The sequence below is a fragment of the Delphinapterus leucas genome, chromosome 15 (assembly GCF_059928025.1).
Source record: "Delphinapterus leucas isolate spDelLeu-1000000601 "Yukka" chromosome 15, BTC_Dleu_Yukka2, whole genome shotgun sequence".
Taxonomy (NCBI): domain Eukaryota; kingdom Metazoa; phylum Chordata; class Mammalia; order Artiodactyla; family Monodontidae; genus Delphinapterus; species Delphinapterus leucas.
In genome coordinates, this window is record NC_143143.1 from 59,531,015 (window position 1) to 59,549,731 (window position 18,717).

Genomic DNA, 18,717 nt, shown 5'->3' on the forward strand with positions numbered 1-18,717 from the left:
GCCCTAAAATGAAATGACAGGCTGTTGCAGAGTGAATGGAGCATGGTGAAGGATAAAACCTGAATGGATATAGAAAATAGCAGAAGGTTCATGGAAAGGGAATTTTACTAGCCTTGGATTATAGATGAGTAAATAATGAGTCTGAGAAGCTATGAAACCTGTTAAAATCCTAACAAAATCTGCTCAGTTTTGATGGGCTTGTTTCTGTTTATTTTTATAGTTTACTGTTAGTTGCCTTCATTTACGATATAAAGCACCCCCCCATCCTTTATCTGACTATATAGCAAAGATTCTGAGTCTTCCCACAATAATTCTTTGTGTTGGCTTTATTATGGCTTTGATTATTTAGGAAAACAAAGCTTCCTCACTTATGAAGTGCTAAGGTTCTTGGTAGGTGATCATGTTACCCTCTAAGTATATTTTTCAAAGTTTTTTTTGTCACTTTCAAATGAGTAGCCAAATATTGTTTCTAAGGCATCCATGATCCTATCTTGTGTTCAAATCTGAAAGCTTTTTTTTTTTTTTGGCCGTGCTGCATGGCTTGCCGGATCTCAGTTCCCCAACCAGGGATTGAACCCGGGCCACTGCAGTGAAAGCGCCAATCCTAACCACTGGATCGCCAGGGAATTCCCATCAAATCTGAAAAATTTTGATTGCATTTTTGTTTCTAAGATTGACTCATAAGTGTAAAATGAAGTAAAATAACTTTCAGAATATCTTTTGTATCTAAAACTTTCTTTGTGATTTCCTAGAGGGCCCTGGGAAGTCACAAAGATTTGTTTTTCCATCTCTTAAAAAAGAAAGGTGCCAGAAGCAGTTAGGGTTATTTGATGTTACTGTTGGAGTTTCATGGGAAGTGGTGTCAAATCAGAAGAGATGCTTAGTCTTTTCTAGGTTAAACTGGTATAGGTCAAATGTTAAATATTTCAGCAATTGTATGCTCTATGGGCTGCTCCTAGAGATTTTTCAATGCCTTTGCTGCCAGGATTGGTTTCTATTTATCAGAGTCCTGATGATGATTTTCTCATGTTAGGCAGCGCTATAATTATCAGTCATAATTCAGTTATCATTTAAAATGTTTATTTGATAACAATCTTTTAAAATTTGAATCTAGCATTTTTAAGGCCAGTGCTGTTCAACTGGAGATAAACATCAAACTTACCTATGGAGTTTTATTAACATACGCATACTTAGGACCTACTCCAGATCTACCGAATCTCTTTACTTGATATAGTCTTGATATATTTTTCTTACATGCTTAGTATGTTTTGGTATATTATGTATATGTCTTTTAAAAATTGTTTTATACCTCAAGATATCTTTATCTGTTTAACCATCTTTATAAATCTGATATAATGTTCATTGTCTATAAAGACATGCTTAACTATTATAGACATTCTGTTCAAAACTTTTAGATTGCCTTAATTGTGTTTGTTTTGTGTGCTACAGAAACAACTAAATTTCCTTGTCAATTTCATTACCGTTATGAAATATTTCACTTTTGACAGCTAACAGTAATAAGTTAACCACAGCCATTTTAAGTTCCTGTTACCTACAGATACTATTTGTTTTACCCCAAAGCTTCCTTGAAACCTCAGCTGTAGGCCAGAGTTTTTGTCTTCATCAAAGGACTGTCTCAGAACCCTGACTGGAAGGACTCTGTCAGGTACTGTTAACAACTAGCAAAGCAGTGAAATGCTTAAGCAGGTTGGTTCTTGAATTCATGTCCTTCAACTAAAGAGACATAAACCATCCTCAAATTACTGGAAGATTGTTCCTACTGATGACCTCAGGCTGAGGGTTCTTAGGAGCCACCCTAAAGCAGACAGCCTTTGGATGTATACAGCTGAGCCCAAGATCCACAGAACAAGACCACAGATTGTTACTTTACGATCTGTATTCCTCTGTTTTCTATTCTTTTACCTATCCTCTATCCTCTCACTCACTTAAGGCTACTTTTAACTGTGTTACTTATAATCCCTGTTTCTAATATTGCTGTTTGCATCCTTAACCACTCCTTGGAATGACTAATTCCCAGCTACAATTCACCCATGAACTGGCGAAAAGGAGCCTTGGGAGCCAACCAGCTTCCCTTGGTCCCAGTTCCTTGTAAGAAATCAGTTGGCCAAAACCAGGTCACTGGGTGGCCCTCAATGACTGGTATTGAATCTGGCACAGAAGCCTGCTGGCTACTAGCCACAAATTGGACAGGAACTTATTACGTTGGTATACTAATACTGACTCTCAAGGTTGCCTTTGACATTACCCAGGCTCCATTTTGGCCCGTTGGTTTGTCCTCTAGGAAAAAGAGATCAGCGGACAGTTTCATTGAAAAGGGAGAAAAACTGGCCCTGATTCCAGAACGGAAACCCCAACTACCCTAGGGGAATTCTGGATTTCTTTCTTCTCTCCTCAGGATTCTTCATTTTATACTTTACAAGAGGCCCAGATAGTAGGGTGAACCTTATGATTGAGAGAAAAAAGCAGTAGGACTCAGGCAATGCCACTAAGGCCGTAGACTGTATCTCCTTAGAGGTTAGAACAGAGCTGCTTTAGATATAATATTGATCTCTCAAGGGTAATATGAGTTGTTTCAGGGGAAGAATATTGTACTCACATTCCTGCAGACCGCTCAGAGATCTTTAACATTACTAAAAAGATCCAGGTAGTAAATGAAGATATCATAAAACTGGGTAATATGTCTAATGACCCCATATGTAGTTCTGTGGACACCTCAGTTTGGGCATGAGATCTGTTTTCTTGTTCAGTCTGGGCACTCTTGGCTCCTGGCTGAAAAGTGGGCTATATAAACTCTGGTCATAATCCTCTTAGTATTTTTCTGCATTCCCGTGTTCAGATGCGTGATCTCCAGAGTTTTGAATTCTATTACACAGCTGCTGTGCGTCAAATGATCCAGCAAAGGGTCATCCATCAAAAAGAACTGGAAAACCTGATACACAGGTTGAAAGGACCACCAGCAGAAACAACTTTTCAGCAGACAATTGACATGCAATTATGACACCTCAAACAGCAGTGAAGATCTGAATTGATACTCTCAGATATTGATGGTCAGTCCTTCAGCTCAGGATGAAGAATGACCAGAAAGACAAACTGAGAACTGAAGCCATTTCCCCACATTCAGCCTGGACATGGAGAAGCCCAATTACACCTTAGTGTCTATATGAAGATGATGTTGTGCTATGCCTCTATCTTCATTAGCATGACTTTATTTTTCCAGGAAACTCCTGACCAGCAAATGGCTTGATTGCTCATTACAGAATCTTCCCAAAGACCCATCAGCTCTGCAATGGAAAGCATAACAGACTCTAATTTGCTTCCTAAGATTTTTTTCAATGCTTTGCTTCAAAATCCTGGCCCTGCTGTTTATTGTGGATTGTTATATTTTGATTCTTACCCAATCCTAATCAAGCTGTCACTTTGAAAGTCCTATCTTAAATCAAACTTTCATTTCTTAATAAATTCTGACTTACCTTCACCTCTCTGAGATATTGTCAAGACTTTGCTTGCTGTAAGCAATAAATCGGCTTTGTCTTATCAACAGGCCTGTTGGTGATATTTAGGGAGCCAGCTCTTGACAATAACTTAGATAAACGTTTTTTTTTTTTAAAAGAAAGAATGAAAGGTGGACTAAAGAAAAAAAGATCTTGGAACTACAGAGGGAGAGTGATGAATTATGGTTGGGATGGTTGGAAATGCTTCACCAAGAACTGATGTTTCCTCTGAGTCTTAAAGGATGAACATGAGTTTGGCAAGAGAAGAAAGGGGTTGAGATAGAGAGGGGTAGTGGTGGTAGTGAGGTGGGGGGATTCTGGGCAAAGTAAACGGGGGCTTGAAGGACTCCAGTGAAAATGCCAAGAGGTCTGGGGCATGGGTGACCAGGGCAGAGTTGAGTCTTGGGTATGGTTGGTGCTGGAGCAGGGAGCATGGAGAGAGGAAGTTGCCCAGAGAGCAGTGCATACCCTTGGGGAGCAGGGGGAAATCTGGAGGGAGAGAGTGTAATACTGGAGCATTGACCGGATGTGATCGGCATCAAAGGATGATGCTAGCAGCATTGAAGAGGCTGTTGAGGGTGGGGACAGTGGTTCCCAGTCACTGTGGGGCAGACCCCATGAGCATGTTTGCTGTGGTTGCTTCACTTGTTGTGAAGGCAAGAAGAGGCATCAAGCAAGGGTCTGACTCCACCATTAACAATCTCCATGTCTTTGGAACTTGGTTTCCAATTGCTGCGATGACTGCAGGGTCTGATGAGACACCTGGTGTAAGTACACTGAAAAGTACTGAGTGCTAGTTACAGACTCAAAGACAGGTGATTGCATGTGTGGCAGGGTAGGTTTTCTTCACCCACTCCTACCCTAATGTCTTCTCCTTCTCACCTTCTATGGGAAGAGGGTTTTGGTAAGACAATGTAACAACAAACTATTTAAGTGTGATAGTAACTCATCCAAGTTAAGAAGCTGTTCAGTATTAGCCATGAAAGATGAGTTTGTCCTACAGATGCTCTTTCCCATGGTCTGAAAGGCTTTGGCCAGAAACAAATCTACTTCCTCCAAAGACATGGGAGCAAGTGTGAAAAAGTGTGTGCCACCACAGCTGTGATCCCAGGGAAGAGCTCTAGAACTGAGCTAGGCTCTCAGAGAGGGCAGAGGAACAGAGAGGGTGGGCAAGGGATTAAGGAGAAGGGTCTCATGGTCATCAAAGACCAGTTCCATATTGCTTGACAAGACTGAGTAAGAAAGTCAATATACGTTTGTATCCTCTTCTGAACTGTGTATCCTCAGTCAGCTAAGAAACAGTTTTCTCTTTGGTAATGAACTGTACCAGGCATTCTTCCAAGCACCATAGATGTAACTTGGTGGTTTACATATTTTTTCCAAGCTGTAATTCCTGTTGTAATCTCATTTCCCAACTGAATGGAATTCATGTGGAATGTGGAAAGCAAGCCAGAATTTGTCTTTCAATCTTCCCCAACCTCTTTTACACAGAAAGCAAGCTGCTTTTTTAGTTTTTCTTTCATAGTCAGTTTTCAATAGACTCCACGTAATGCATAATTTAGGAGCTAGGAAGGCAGCTGTCACATTAGGAAGACTTCCAAGCCCCGAATGCACTCGTTTACACTTAAAGGCTTCCTCACGTTTATGCACCTGACTCAAGTCAGAAAATTCAGAGTGAAAAATAGGCTGAAAGGAAAATAGAGAAGCTGGAAGACACAGTGGGTCTGGCTCACCCTCTAACTCTTAACAGTTAAGTATGTTCACCAAATGATACAAGAGGAGGGAGAATTCTGATCCTCCTTTTCAACTAATGGAATAAAAAATTGTAATTATTTTGAGAAACAAACTTTGCATTCTCAGACATTTTTTTCCTTCTTGTAGAGCATAAGCTGAAGGTATAGGATTTAGGTCCCTCAGAGGTGACTCCACAGGAGATTTAAAATGGAAATCTTTCTGTAATTGTGTTCCAGTTCATTTAACGGATTCCCATTATTGAACTTCACTGCATCCCTTGACCATTTGGGTCCCTGAAGTTAAAATTTTGACTCACTTCCTCTTTTCTATGCAGAAGGGAAGATGGCAAGGGTGGGGGAGGGGTGTGTACGTGGCATATTTCAGTAGAAAAAGGTTTGTGTTTTAGGCAAAATAACTTTCCATTTCAGTCCTGCTCAAGGACCATTCGCCCACAGGTGACCCCCACAAGGCCCACCCCTTCAGGGGTGGTGGAGGGAGAGTCAGGATGGGTGCAGATGGGACAGCAACTGGAAGACAGCAAGGAAATGGAATGTGGAGGACCAGACCCTAGCATCCTACACACAGTGTCACCAAGGGAGCTGACCCTCCTCGAGGACAGGTCCTCGTCCAGCCCCACTGAGCACCATGCACTTTCTCACACTCACTCCCAAGACTCTGGAGAGATGTGAGGACTGGATGCAGAGGCAGGTGGGGTGGGGAGGAGGGACAGTGGCCATGGGGCAGCTCTGGGGATAGGAAGGAGTGTTGAGATGCCAGTGGTGCCTCTATGGCTCCTCCCGCCTGCCCAAGAGACCTGGCTCCCCTGCACATCTCGCTCTTGGGTGCCCCCCCACCTCCCTCATCACGGGGCTGCTTCAACAAGGGCTCAGGACCCTGGCAGTGGGGGAGCAGTAGGTGCAAGAGGAAGGGCCGGGCAGAGGAGGCAGATGGGGTGGATCCTGGGGCCAGCTCCTCCACGTACCGTGTGCCAGCATGGGGTCAGGACTAGTCCCTCTCAGAATGAGGTAAGAGGATCTCTCCCAGCACCCCCACCCCCACCAAGAAGTCCATCACCTCCTGAGATTCTGCTTCCTCGCCTATAAGCAGGGCCCTGCCTGGGATGCGAGGAGGAGAGAAGGGCACCATAACCACATGTCTCCTGACCTGAAGTGCAGGATGCCCGACCCGTTCATGTGGCTCCTGCCCTCCTGGCAGTGGACAGTCTTCCCCCGTTACTTCTGCGGGCTCTTCAGCTCCTTGTGGAGCAGGTCGCCCCCTCCAGGTGAAGCCTTCACTGGCTCACAGAGGAGCTGTGTCTGCATTCCCGATGGGAAGGAGACCCACCACTGCTGGTATTTTGTGGAGGGTAAGGGTGTGCCCTCTGCAGTCAGGCGGCCTGCGTGTGAGCTCTGACTCCCCCTCCTAGCAGCTGCCTGGGATGGAGGCCCAGCCTCCCAGGCTGGTGAGTGTTCACTGCTCCCTGAGGCTCAGCTCAGCGTCACTAACTCTGGGCCTCTCCCTTGACTCCTGTGGCTGAGCAGCACCCAGCCTCTTCCCCAGTTATTGGGAGGGCTCCTTACGGTGAAAGGGAGGGAGGGAGGGAAGCAGGAGCATGGAAGAGAAGGCTGGTGTCTGGCTGGGCCTTGGGGCTCCCAAGGACACCTCACCCCATCTCACCTGTGCCGGGAGAGCTGCTCTTCGCCCGCCCTCTCGCGCCACCTCCTCCTGTAAGAGATGCAACAGGGATGACCCACTGACCTCTGGAAAGTCCCCTTCCCTGCACTGCCCCATCTCACTGTGGGGACCCTCAGAGGGTTTACAGCACCTCAGAGGGAACCAGGCTCCAGCTATCTAACTCAACAAGCTCCAGAGTTCCCAGTCCTGACATTTCTTTGACACCCTGGAAAGTCATGAGGTCAGAATATCTCCACAACCCCAGACAGACAGATAGACAGAGAAATCTGTGGAAAGGATTGCTAAGGAAAGGTGACTCTAACCAAGACAGGGGCGGCTGAAAGAGCCCCGCGGGCTCTGATGGCTTCTGTCGCTCAGTGTTAATGCAGGCACAGGACAGGTCGTTTTTAATCCCCCCAACAGCCCTGCAACGGGGCCATGGCTGCCTTCATTTCATAGATGAGGCAGGGAGAGCTTGGATAACCAGACTGAGGTTGCTCAGCCAGCAAGTGGCAGGCCCTGCACTCAAACCTGTGTCCCTGTGCCTCGAAGGCGCTGTCTGCTTCCCCATCCCCTGCTGCCCAGGAAACCTGGGAGTGGGCAGAGATGAGGATAAACTCACCTTCCTCCCCAAGGCCCTTTAGCTGGCAGCTCATGGTCTGCAGGGCTCGCTTGGCGCCCAGGCTGGCTCACAAGGCTCGCTCATCCACGCACACCGTCGGCCCAGGGTGTTTTGAGGCCCTCATGGTGGCCGGCCTCCTTTCCTGGCAACCAGTGCTCCTTGGCTTGTTTGAGATTGAATGTGGAGGTGGGTGAAGTTTGGGAGAGAGGCAGGGCAGGAGGCGGCGAGCTCCCAGCCCTTCAATCCAGCTGCACAGTCCTCCGCTCAGGCCTCCCGGCAAAGGGGCAGCGTGGCCTCACGTTTCAGGCATCACTTACACACGGAGCGGCCCTGGAGGGGCCAGAAGCTGCTGGCTCATGTCCCGGCAATGCTGCCACTTGCACTCCAGCCAGGTGAGGTGTGAGGATCATCCCAGGGTTTTTTCCTTCTATCTTGAGTCACTGGTTGGGACAGGCACCAGGGAAATTCTAGGATGTTTGTGAAAGTTATCATCAGGGCTTCTATTTAAAATACAGATTCCCAGGGCTACCACTGGGCATTCACATGAGTCCTGGTCTGAATTCTGATACAGGAGTCCTGAGCCCACTTTGATGAACTGTTCCTGCTCCCACTATACCTGCTCACTCGCCAGCTCTTCCCACTGCTGCCTGGCTTCAGAAAAGGCAGATTTGGCTGCATTGAAAACCATGACCAGGCTTTCAGAGGAACGGTCTGAAAGGTAATCACAGCCCTCAGCATCCCCTGTTCTTAACCTGGGTTCCCTGGCACTCTGAGCATCATGGATGGGATTTTGTGGGTCTGCGAACAGGAATGGGGGAAAACATTACGTCTTCATGTTTTCTAGCCTTTAACTGAAATTTAGCATTTCCCTCAAAAAATGTGTGATTTTGTCCCCAGTGGGAGTCACGGACATTTTTTTTTCTTTTTTTAATTGAAACATAGTTGATGTACAATATTATATGTTACAGGTGCACAATACACTGATTCACAATTTTAAAGGTTATGCTCCACTTATAGTTATTGTAAAATATTGGCTATATTCCCTGTGTTGTACAATATTTCCTTGTAGCTCATTTTATATACAGTAGTTTGTACTGCTTAATCCCCTACCCTTATATTGCCCCTCCCCACTTCCCTCTCCACACTGGTAACCACTAATTTGTTCTCTATTATCTGTGAGTCTGTTTCTTTTTCTGTTATATTCACATTTGTTGTGTTTTTTAGATTCCACATATAAGCGATATCATATATCTGACTTATATATATTTCTGTTTGACTTATTTCACTTAGCATCCCTCCAAGTCCATCCATGTTGCTGCAAATGGCAAAATTTCATTTGTTTTATGGCTGAGTAGTATTCCGTTGTATATATATATATACCACATCTTCTTTATCCATTCATCTGTTGTTGGACACTTAGGTTACTTTCATATCTTGGCAGTTGTAAATAATGCTGTGATGGACATTGGGGTGCATGTACCTTGTTTCTTTTTTTTGTTTGTTTGTTTTTTCTTTTTGCGGTACGCGGGCCTATCACTGTTGTGGCCTCTCCCGTTGCGGAGCACAGGCTCCGGACGCGCAGGCTCAGCGGCCATGGCTCACGGGCCCAGCCGCTCCGCGGCACGTGGGATCTTCGCGGACCGGGACATGAACCCGCGTCCCCTGCATCGGCAGGCGGACTCTCAACCACTGCGCCACCAGGGAAGCCCTGTTTTTGTTTCTTTAAGATAAATACCCAGGAGTGGAATTGCTGGGTCATATGGTAGTTTTATTTTCAGTTTTTTGAGAAACCTCCATACTGTTTTCCACAGTGGCTGCACCAATTTACATTCTTACCAACAGTGTATGAGGGTTCCCTTTTTTCCACATCCTTGCCAACGTTTGTTGTTTGTATTCTTTTGATGATACCCATTTTGACAGGTGTGAAGTGATATCTCATGGTGATTTGATTTGCAGTTCCCTGAGGATTAGCGATGCTGAGCATCTTTTCATGTGCCTGTTGGCCATCTGCATGTCCTCTTTGGAAACATATCTGTTCAGGTCTTCTGTCCATTTTTTAATAGAGTTATTTGTTTTGTTGTTGTTGTTGAGTTGTATGAGCAGTTTATATATTTTGGACATTAATCCCTTATCAGTCATATCATTTGGAAATATTTTCTCCCATTCTGTAGTTTGTCTTTTCATTTTGTTGATGGTTTCCTTTGCTGTGCAAAAGGTTTTAAGTTTAATTAGGTGCCATTTGTTTAGTTGTATTTTTTTTCTTATTTCCTCTGCTTTAAGAGACGGATCTAAAAAAATATTGCTATGATTTATGTCAGAGTGTTCTGCCTATGTTTTCCACTAGGAGTTTCATGGTTTCTGGTCTTATATTTAGATCTTTAATCCATTTTGAGTTTATTTTTGCATGTGGTGTTAGAGAAAGTTCTAATTTCATTCTTTTACATGTAGCTGTCCAGTTTTCCCAGCACCACTTTGAGAAATAAAATATTGCCTGCCATATCAATAAACAAAGGATGTCACAGTCATCAGTGATTGTAGCCCTCCAACGCTGAGCTTGTGAGTCCTGAGGGAACTCAGGAAAGAAACAAAGAATACCTGCCATCTAGCAGCCATCAGACTGCAGCCACTCCCAACAGTGAGCCTGAGGGAACTCAGGAAGAGAAAACACAGGATACTGGCCCCAGATAGCTGAGGTGCATATCAAAGGAATGATTTCAGTGAGCCCAGACTCTTGCATCTTCCCCTACATAGAAAAGCACTAAATTCCTTCACTTGAGATATCTGGTTTTCTTTAATTAACAATAATCTTTTGATGCTCAGACTACCTGACCTTTGTTGCAAAACTCCTATATATTCTGGCACACCCCCCTCCCCCACCCCGCCTCCTCAGAGCAATTTTCTCAGGGTTACTTGAGATGCTGCCTCCGGGCTTGAAGTCCTTATTATGTCTGCCGCATAAAACATAACTTTTAGTCTACGGCCATACCACCCTGAATGCATCCGATCTCGTCTGATCTTGGAAGCTAAGCAGGGTCGGGCCTGGTTAGTACTTGGATGGGAAACAGGGCAGAGAGCCAGGCTTTGTCTCCTGAGGACACTTTAAGATAACAGTCATGGCAGGAACAGAGAGGAGCTAAACCCTATTTGAGTAAAGGATCAAGAGGTCACATATTTCCCATCCTTGGGGCAAGGGAGACATTGCACATGTGCAGGAAGGCTCCTCAGGGGTTAAAAAGGAGGGGACACCATGCCAGAATAGGTGATACCAAGGCTGTCCCATAGGCCTCTAGGCTGTAATCCATCTTGGAAAAAAGTTGTGCACACATGTTGGGGAGGGTCCTAGGGCAGGGCAGGTGTGGAAACAGAAACCAGATAATTGGCCAAAGGTAAACAAAGACCAAGAAGAACTGCCCAGTATGAATGACTTAATCGCCTCTTTACTGCGCTCCTCCTCGTTAGGGAGGACGACGCCCACACCCTTTCTCTGCAGGTGTGCATCTCTGCCTTGCTTCTGTCTTAACTAAACAGTTTCTCTGTGTGCTCTCCCACTTGTGCTGTATCTCTAATAATAAACTTTATACCTGTTTTTACAGTTTTTGCCTCCTTGAGAAATGCATTTTTCAGTGGGGGCGAGGGCCAGGGGAATTTTGCTTCTAGCCTCTAGCCCCTGGTGGACTAGTGGCTAGGATTCCTGGTTTTCATCCAGGCTGCCCAGGTCCAATTCCTGGGCAGGGGACTAAGATCTCACTTCAAGCCACCACTCATTGCTGTCTCTCCAAGATCACTTACACATGTTATTTATCCTTCCTGAGCCTCTGTTTCCTCATCTGGAAAATGGGGATAAGAAGACCCCTTCTGGGACTTGTGAGGGATAAATGGATGAAGGCAGGTAAAGGAGCCTGCACAGGCCAGAGAACTCCAGTAGATGGAGAGCACGTCCCACTGCCCACACATGGGAGGTGCCTGCTTCATGCTCTGGGCCCTACTGGGCCTTGTTTACCTCCCCTCACTCCATGTTCTCTATCCATGCCCCTCTGTGCCCTTGGCAACTGTGCAAAGAGGGCTTATCTCTTCCTTGTTATAGGAAGATCCCAAGGCCAGTGCCAGGTTAGCCAAGAAACTCTGCTCACCTGTCAGCAGGGAAGCACCTGGACTCAACCCAAGCCAGAGTCCAAGAACAGCTCTTGCAAAAATCTGCAGCCGAGCCCAGTCAGAGTGGCTTCTCCACTTTGAAGTGGTGTTTCTTAGGCTGTGGGTAGCATTCTTCCCAAGCAGGGGAGAACCTTGTTAGAGCAGGTGGAGCCACACCAGGGAGTCTCGGCGTCACCTGCAGTCCACCTCCTGCTGCTTCTGCTGTATGGGCTTCATGTCCCACCATATTGGTTTCTCCTTGTCTTCCTCCTGCTAGAGGACAGAGGAGTTCTTGCGGGCATGAGTCCAATAGCTCCAGGGATGGGGAGCTCACTCCCTCTTTAAGCTGCTCTTTTCACTCACACGCACACTGGCTTTGGGGAGAGTTCATTCTGGTGCCTATTTCTGAAAGCTTCACAGACACAGAAGGTTCATCATCGGAAGCACCCAGGGTGCTCCTTCCCAGGTGGCCAGCCACACCCACAAGTTTTGGTCATTTGCATCCATCCAAACCAGTCCCTGAAGCTGAATCCAGCCTCTGTACCCTGATGCTAAATTAAATCTCGGAGACAGAATTTTGTAAGTAGAAAAGAATAGCTTTATTGCTTTGCCAGGCAAAGGGGGCCACAGCAGGTTAATGCCCTCAAAACTGCGTGTCCCCACTTGGAGAGGGTAGTGAGAAATTTTATAGTAATGGTTCAAAGAGGGCGTGATCAGCTCGTGGACATTATTCTGATTCGCTGGTGGTGAGGTAAGTGGGAGTCAGCATCATCAACCTTCTGGTTCCAACCCTTCTGTGGTCTACGTGGATGTGGGCAGCACACCTTTGTTAACCGTTAACGTCTCTCACCTGGTGGGGGTGTCAGTATCTGGGAAATAGCTCACAGATATTGTGTGTCTCCCCTGATGGGGCACCAGGACCCTGTCCCAAGGCTGCACTGTTGTTTCTCTTGACTGTTTGTTCCTCCCTGGTCTTGCATCCCCTCCCTTCCCTAATTAACAACTGCTTGGATCTGCTTGTTGGAACTCAGGGGAGATCGTGGAGACTGAATGAAGCCTCTTTCCTGTAATCAAAGAAGTGGGGGACACAGAAGGGCTTTGTGCCCAGGAGCCCCACAGGCCCTGCTCGGTGTCACCCCCAACCCACTTGCCACAACTCTTTGATTGCACTGGCCACACTTGGCGACTTGAATCTCTCTCCCTCCCCTGTGTTCCCGCAAGTGTGAGGCAGCCCTTGACCCTCCACAATGCTAGAAAAAAGGAGGTACCCCGTCTTGTTTGTGGGGAGGGATCAGGGGACCCCCCAGGAAGCGGCGTGCTGAATTGAGTTTTAAACGTGAGGAAAGTATCTTGGGCTGAGGTGACAGCAAGGACAGGGCAAGAAGTCTGCCACGTGTCCTTTGGTGGTGTTGCTGGGTAAGTGTGAGGTGAGGCCAGGAGGAAGGTGAGGCTGATGGGCAGGCTGGGCAGAATGTGGAGGAGACTGGCAATCATATTTCAAGGATACAGCACCCTGAAGGGCTTTGATCAAGGACACAAGCCTCTCAGACAGAGGGTTAGAAGCAGGTGAGTCATATAACCTCTGATGCTGTGTCACTTAATTCTAAAAGTTTTGCCATCCTTGAGGAAATGCAGCCATTGGATACGCAGTGTCTGAAAACAATATCCGACTCCTGCCACCAGCAGGAGAGAATAGGCATCCTGCCTGGTGGTCTCTGGAAGTTGCAGGGCAGGTGGGGCAGCCATGGCTGTGGAAGATCTTTCCAGGTTTCTGGCTTGGGTATTATAGTTACACTGCTGTCCACATTCTTTATACTCCTTTCCTGTGGAGATTGAGTCCACTTGGGATGGTCAGCATTTTGCCAGATGTCTGATTCTGGCTAATATTCTCCTTGCATCTTTGCCACTTCTCCAGGACGGTGGGTACACGAGGACTCAGGCACACAACTCCACTGGCCTAGGTTGCAGGTTTCTTCAGAGGATGAGGAGGTGGTGTACCTGATACCATCCCAAGAAGCCCTGTAAGAAGACAAGCTCTGCTCCTTACCTGGGGAGACGCAGCAAGGCAGAGGTCAACACTCCATCCACGGGAAGGAACTGCACCCCGAATCGTCACGTGGAGGCTGGTGTCTGAGGAGATCCTTCGAGCCTCTGGGAGGATTCCTTCTCTCTTTTGCCCTTGAGTTTTGCCTCAAGAGTTGCCTTTTCTTTGTGGTGATTTCACCATGACTATAAGGTGAAATCTCTTGATTTCACATATTTGCAAGTTTTAAGAAAAGCAACCTACTTTGAGGACAGTGAGACCAAATCAGGGGGTGCAAAAACACATCTTTTAACTTTTCATAAAATATTCTTTTTCTCATTCTGCTCAACACAGGATCTAGCTAATTAATACTTGAGTTACATTTATCGGACATTCAACCCAACATAAATAAACATCGCTCTGAAGAATAATAATGTTGGAGTGGTATTTTATCACGATGGTGAATATTTCTATTGCTATGGTAAGCTCTGTAGTAATTCTCTTTCATGGGTGTGGCTAGATCTGAGAAAACAAAATCCTAAAATCCAACTAAACGACAACAAAATGATGTGCGATTTCAACAAAAGTCACAGGCATCCAAATCTGATGGTCCTTTTGTCTCAAAACCCCTCATTAATGGGGAAACTTCTTGGATCATCTTGTTAATTTAGCTCCCCAATTAAAAAAACATACCTCTATATAATTAGCTATGGGTATCTGCTTACAAACATCCAGTGTCCCTCACAGGATGTTGTAAACCAGCACAATGGAGAGGATCCAGTGACAGGAGGGAACGCCCTCCCTGGATAAGGTGAGCTGGCAGGTGGCCGGATGCTTACCTTCCAGCTACTAAGGTGCACCAAAGAGCTCCCTGTGGGGAAGTTTGTGGTGCAGGGTAGCAGCGGGACCATAGAGATCTGGACAGCAGCCATGTTTCCCGGCAAGCTCGGGGGCATGTATTAAGAACAGGCTGATTCTAAGGCTCCTTTGTGCAGGCTCTTGGTTCCTCAACTTTCCTAGATCAGTACTGAGGGTCGCGCAGAGCCCTGAAAGTGTTCGCAAAGATCTGCTGTGTTGTGTCTGCCATTCTGGGCTCTTAGTCAGGAAGGGAGACCCACATCCAGGTATTTGGGACCTCAGGGAGCACTACTCCCAGGGAGAGGATGATTCTGGCCAGATAGAAGCCGAGCAGATCAAGAGACCTGGCTGGGCATGACCCATGGCCCATGAAGAATACTGCAGCCAGGCGGTGGACGGGGCCATGGGCTTCATGCGCCTGCTTCTTTCCCCTCCACCACAGGAATCAGTCAGGCAGAGAGCTGGGAGCCAGGACTCCGAGGCCCTGTTACTTCTGCCCGTAGGGGATAAGGACAATTAATAACTGGAATGCTCCTCACAAGCAAGCCATTTACAGATGTCACCTGAATCAGACAGGTGACAAATCTCTCTTCAGTCCCCATTATATATATATAGGACATAAACAGGATACTCCATTTCTTCATCTGTTTGGTGGAGGTAATTCTGCTACGAGTCCTATAAGGGTGCTTTGGGGAGAGAGGGAGTAATGTGGCTATAGCAGGAACACCCCGAAGCCCTGAAGAGTTCAGAGGGGTCCCCTCGCTCACAGCCCCACTTTTAGCAGAGCACAGACCGGGGGCCCTTTCCTCTGCTCCTTGATGCACCTGCTGCAGTGCTCTTTACCACGGCGGCAGAGAGGTCAAATTCGCTCCACTGCTGCCCACCTCTGGCCTGTGCTGTGCTCCCTCGGGGCCATGTGGCTCTGGGAGCAGGGTGGCTTCTCCTGCATCCCCCAGAGCAGCACTAAACCCAGGACACGGTGTGCGATCGCCTGTCATCAGCAGCTTGCGGATAACCAGGTGTGGTTGTAGCAGAGCCCTGGGCAGGAAATCCCAAACAGGGACAACTTAACAGCTTGAAGCTCCTTGGCTGCTTGTGCCCTGCCCTGTTCCCCCAAGTTTTTGAATGCGGCCTGCCATGTTGTTTCTAGAGTTCAGTCCTCCTGGTATGATGCCTCTCATCTGATAAACTAGACTGTCAAGTTGATCATGCACAGAGCGGGGTGGAGAAAAAGACCTTTACTGAGCTGTATATTCCCCATGGTTTAAGATCCCTGGGAAACTCCCAGCCATGTGGTTGGAATGCTGCTTGGTGAGCATGGACCATGGGAAGGAACCAGAAAGGGTGCAGGGGGCTTCACTTGTTGAGATGCATGTATCTGTCAGGGATACTACTTACCTGCCTCAGTGATTTGGGTAAACTCTCATGAGTCCTCACTCTTTTGATGTTTGTTTTTATTGTCTGGGGGTTCTTGGCTATCTGTTTATATTTAACCTTGAGGTACTGAAAAGCCATGTGGAAGCTTTCTGCCCATGGGCAAGCCTTGCTGATGGGGGGCCTCACTTTAGGACAGGGTTTCTCAACCCGAGCATTATTGACATTTAGGACCAGGTAATTCTTTTTGTGGGAGCTGTCCTGTGACTTGAAGATGTTAAGCAGGTCCCTGGCCCCTATCCATTAGATACCCATTAACCCCCAGCCCCCTCCTCAGGTGAGACGACCAACAGGGTCTCCAGATACTGCCAAGTGTCCCCTGGGGGCAAAAATGCCATGGGGTTGAGAGTCACTGTTTAGGCTGATGAGGAAGGGATAAGAAACACCCACTCAGCTTCTGTGTGCATTTTCTTTCCCAGAGAGAAATCTTCCCATCTCCTGCCTGAGGAAAACAACCTTGGCTGCCAGTGTTTGCGAAGCTGAGGAAGAGGAGGCCGAGAGTCCCACTCTTCAGTATGTGGGTTTTTACTCAATTCTCCTGTCTTCTGTGTACCTCATCTTGCCCTCAGTACAGAGCTTCTCATTTTGTCAGCCTCTCCAGAGTCAATGGTGAATCTTCTTCAGGAGTCGGGGAGAGGAACTGGGGTCTAAGCTTCTAACTTTTTGTTTGTTTGTTTGTTTTCTAATATCAGCTTTATCAAAAAATAACAGCTTTACCAAAAAACTCACCCGTTTAAAGTGTACAATTCAGTGGTTTTTAGTACATTCACACAACATTTGTTTCTGGGTTTTGGAGGTGACTGCTTCATTAAGTTTTTCTAATTTGGTGCTGACTGTGATTATAGTTTACACTTGCTTTGTGGTAACCCTTTCCTGGTGAAAGTTCTGTGAGCCACGTGTGCCCCAAGTCCAGAAGGAGGGAGGGAGCAGAGCCAGCTTGCACAAAGATTGAGCCTTGTTTGGGGTTTCGTCTCCCCTTTGTTCAGGAACACGGCCCACTCCCACCCCTTGGCACCTTGCAGAGGGCTCACTGCCAGCTGGTCCCCTCCTGGCTGTTTGGTCGGGCTTGTAAAAGTTGGGACAGGGAGGCCACCAAGGCAAAAAGTGGGGACTGGGTCGGTGGCCATTGGCACTTAGCCTCTGGGGGTGGGGCTGGGGGAGGGTGGCATAGATCTTAGTCTCTGGAGCTGAAGGTCAGGACTTAGACCTTGGGTCAAAAGTTCCGAACTCAGGTTCTGGGGTGAACAATTCGGGAGTCCTGAGGGAACAGAGGGACCCTAGCCGCTGGAGGGAGAGCGGGGACTAAGCATAGGGAGTGGTTACCGGGGATCCAGGTGGACTTTGGGAGGGAGACTCAGTGTCTAAATCGGGACCGGGGAACTTGGCCTCTGGGACCAGCTGTGCGCAGGATGTCCCCTAAAAGGCCCTGAGAGCTCCGCGGACTCCCCGGGAGGTTTTCAGGTCAAACCCGGCGCTCTCCATCCTTAGAACAGGGGCCAGGAAGGGACCAGGTTTGGGAGGCCGCTACTCCGCGGCCCTGGGGGAAGCCGGGGGAGGGGCTGAAAGGCCTCGCATTCTCCGCAAAGGGCCCTCGGCTCCCCCTGCGGTTCCGGCCACTCTCCCACCCCAGCGGACCGGAGAAATTGCGCCTGGGTCCTGGCGGAGGTCGGACGCCCCCTGCCGGCCAATCCGGGACTTGGCCTTTGCGGCAACCCCGGGACAGACTGGGGCCAGAACCAGAAAGAGCCTCTGCAGGGGCAAGGCGAGCCTTAGTGGGCCTTGGCGCCGGGAGACTCTACCAGTGTTTGTTATATGTGCAAACAAATTCGAAATCACGCGTTCCTTGCCAAGGTAAGAATTAGAACAACTTTACATAAATCTAAGCAGTATAATTAAAAGAGGCTCAGATCTTTGATCTCAAAAGTAACTTCTTTTGAATTAGAGCGTATACAAATGTAACCAAGCAGTTTAGTTAAAATGAAAACTAAGCTATATTGATTTCTTATAGTGAGCTAGAAGCACATTAGCTCAGAAATGCAAATTAGCTCAGAAACATTTCAAACTAAAAGATCTTATTGCAAGTTACAGCAAATTAAGATACATCTAAGAAGTATTCCTAAACCTAACCTGGCATGGGAAATTAGAACAAATTGCGTTTGTGTGAAGTCAAACTTAAAAGCACTCATTTAAAATAAAATGTGTGATCTTTATAAAGTCCTATATAAATTTTTTAATGTGCAAATAAGCTCAGAAACACACCGTCACCTCAAAAGTACTATCTTTGTGCAAATTAGAGCAAATTAAGTAGGTTAAGTGAAAACAGTGTTAATCACACTTATATGTAAAGTAAATCAAAAGTGCATTATGTTGTTAGTGAAAATAAAGATGAAACTAAACTATGTGTACAAATAAGCAGTATGTTTGCAAACAAACAGTATGTTTGTTAACAAGCTAAGAATCAGACATTCCCCTCTAAGGAAACTTCTAATGGTTAGAGAGAGCAAATAAGAATGAGTTAGAACCAATTTAGATAAATCTAAGCAGTATTAGGGAATATGTCATTATTCTTTAATTTACCTTGTGAGGAATTAGAATAAATATAGTCAATACTAAGCATTTTAGGTGAAATCAAGCTCAAAATCACTCATTCATTTCAAATGAAACTTCTTATTCCTCCTTAGAGATATCCATATGTAACAGTTGATATTAAAACAAATACAGACTCAAGT

General features: G+C 46.6%; 1 protein-coding gene across 1 annotated transcript in view; it reads right to left on the minus strand.

Annotated features, from left to right (window-relative positions):
- TMC2 (transmembrane channel like 2) overlaps nucleotides 1–14,628 on the minus strand; it is an 88,716-nt gene extending 74,088 nt beyond the window's left edge. Inside the window, 4 exon segments of the mRNA XM_089895422.1 lie at nucleotides 8,167–8,340; nucleotides 10,420–10,490; nucleotides 11,870–11,946; nucleotides 14,536–14,628. Coding sequence (XP_089751548.1) covers nucleotides 8,167–8,340; nucleotides 10,420–10,490; nucleotides 11,870–11,946; nucleotides 14,536–14,628 — 415 coding nt within the window.
- Between the last annotated feature and the right edge of the window lie 4,089 nt (nucleotides 14,629–18,717).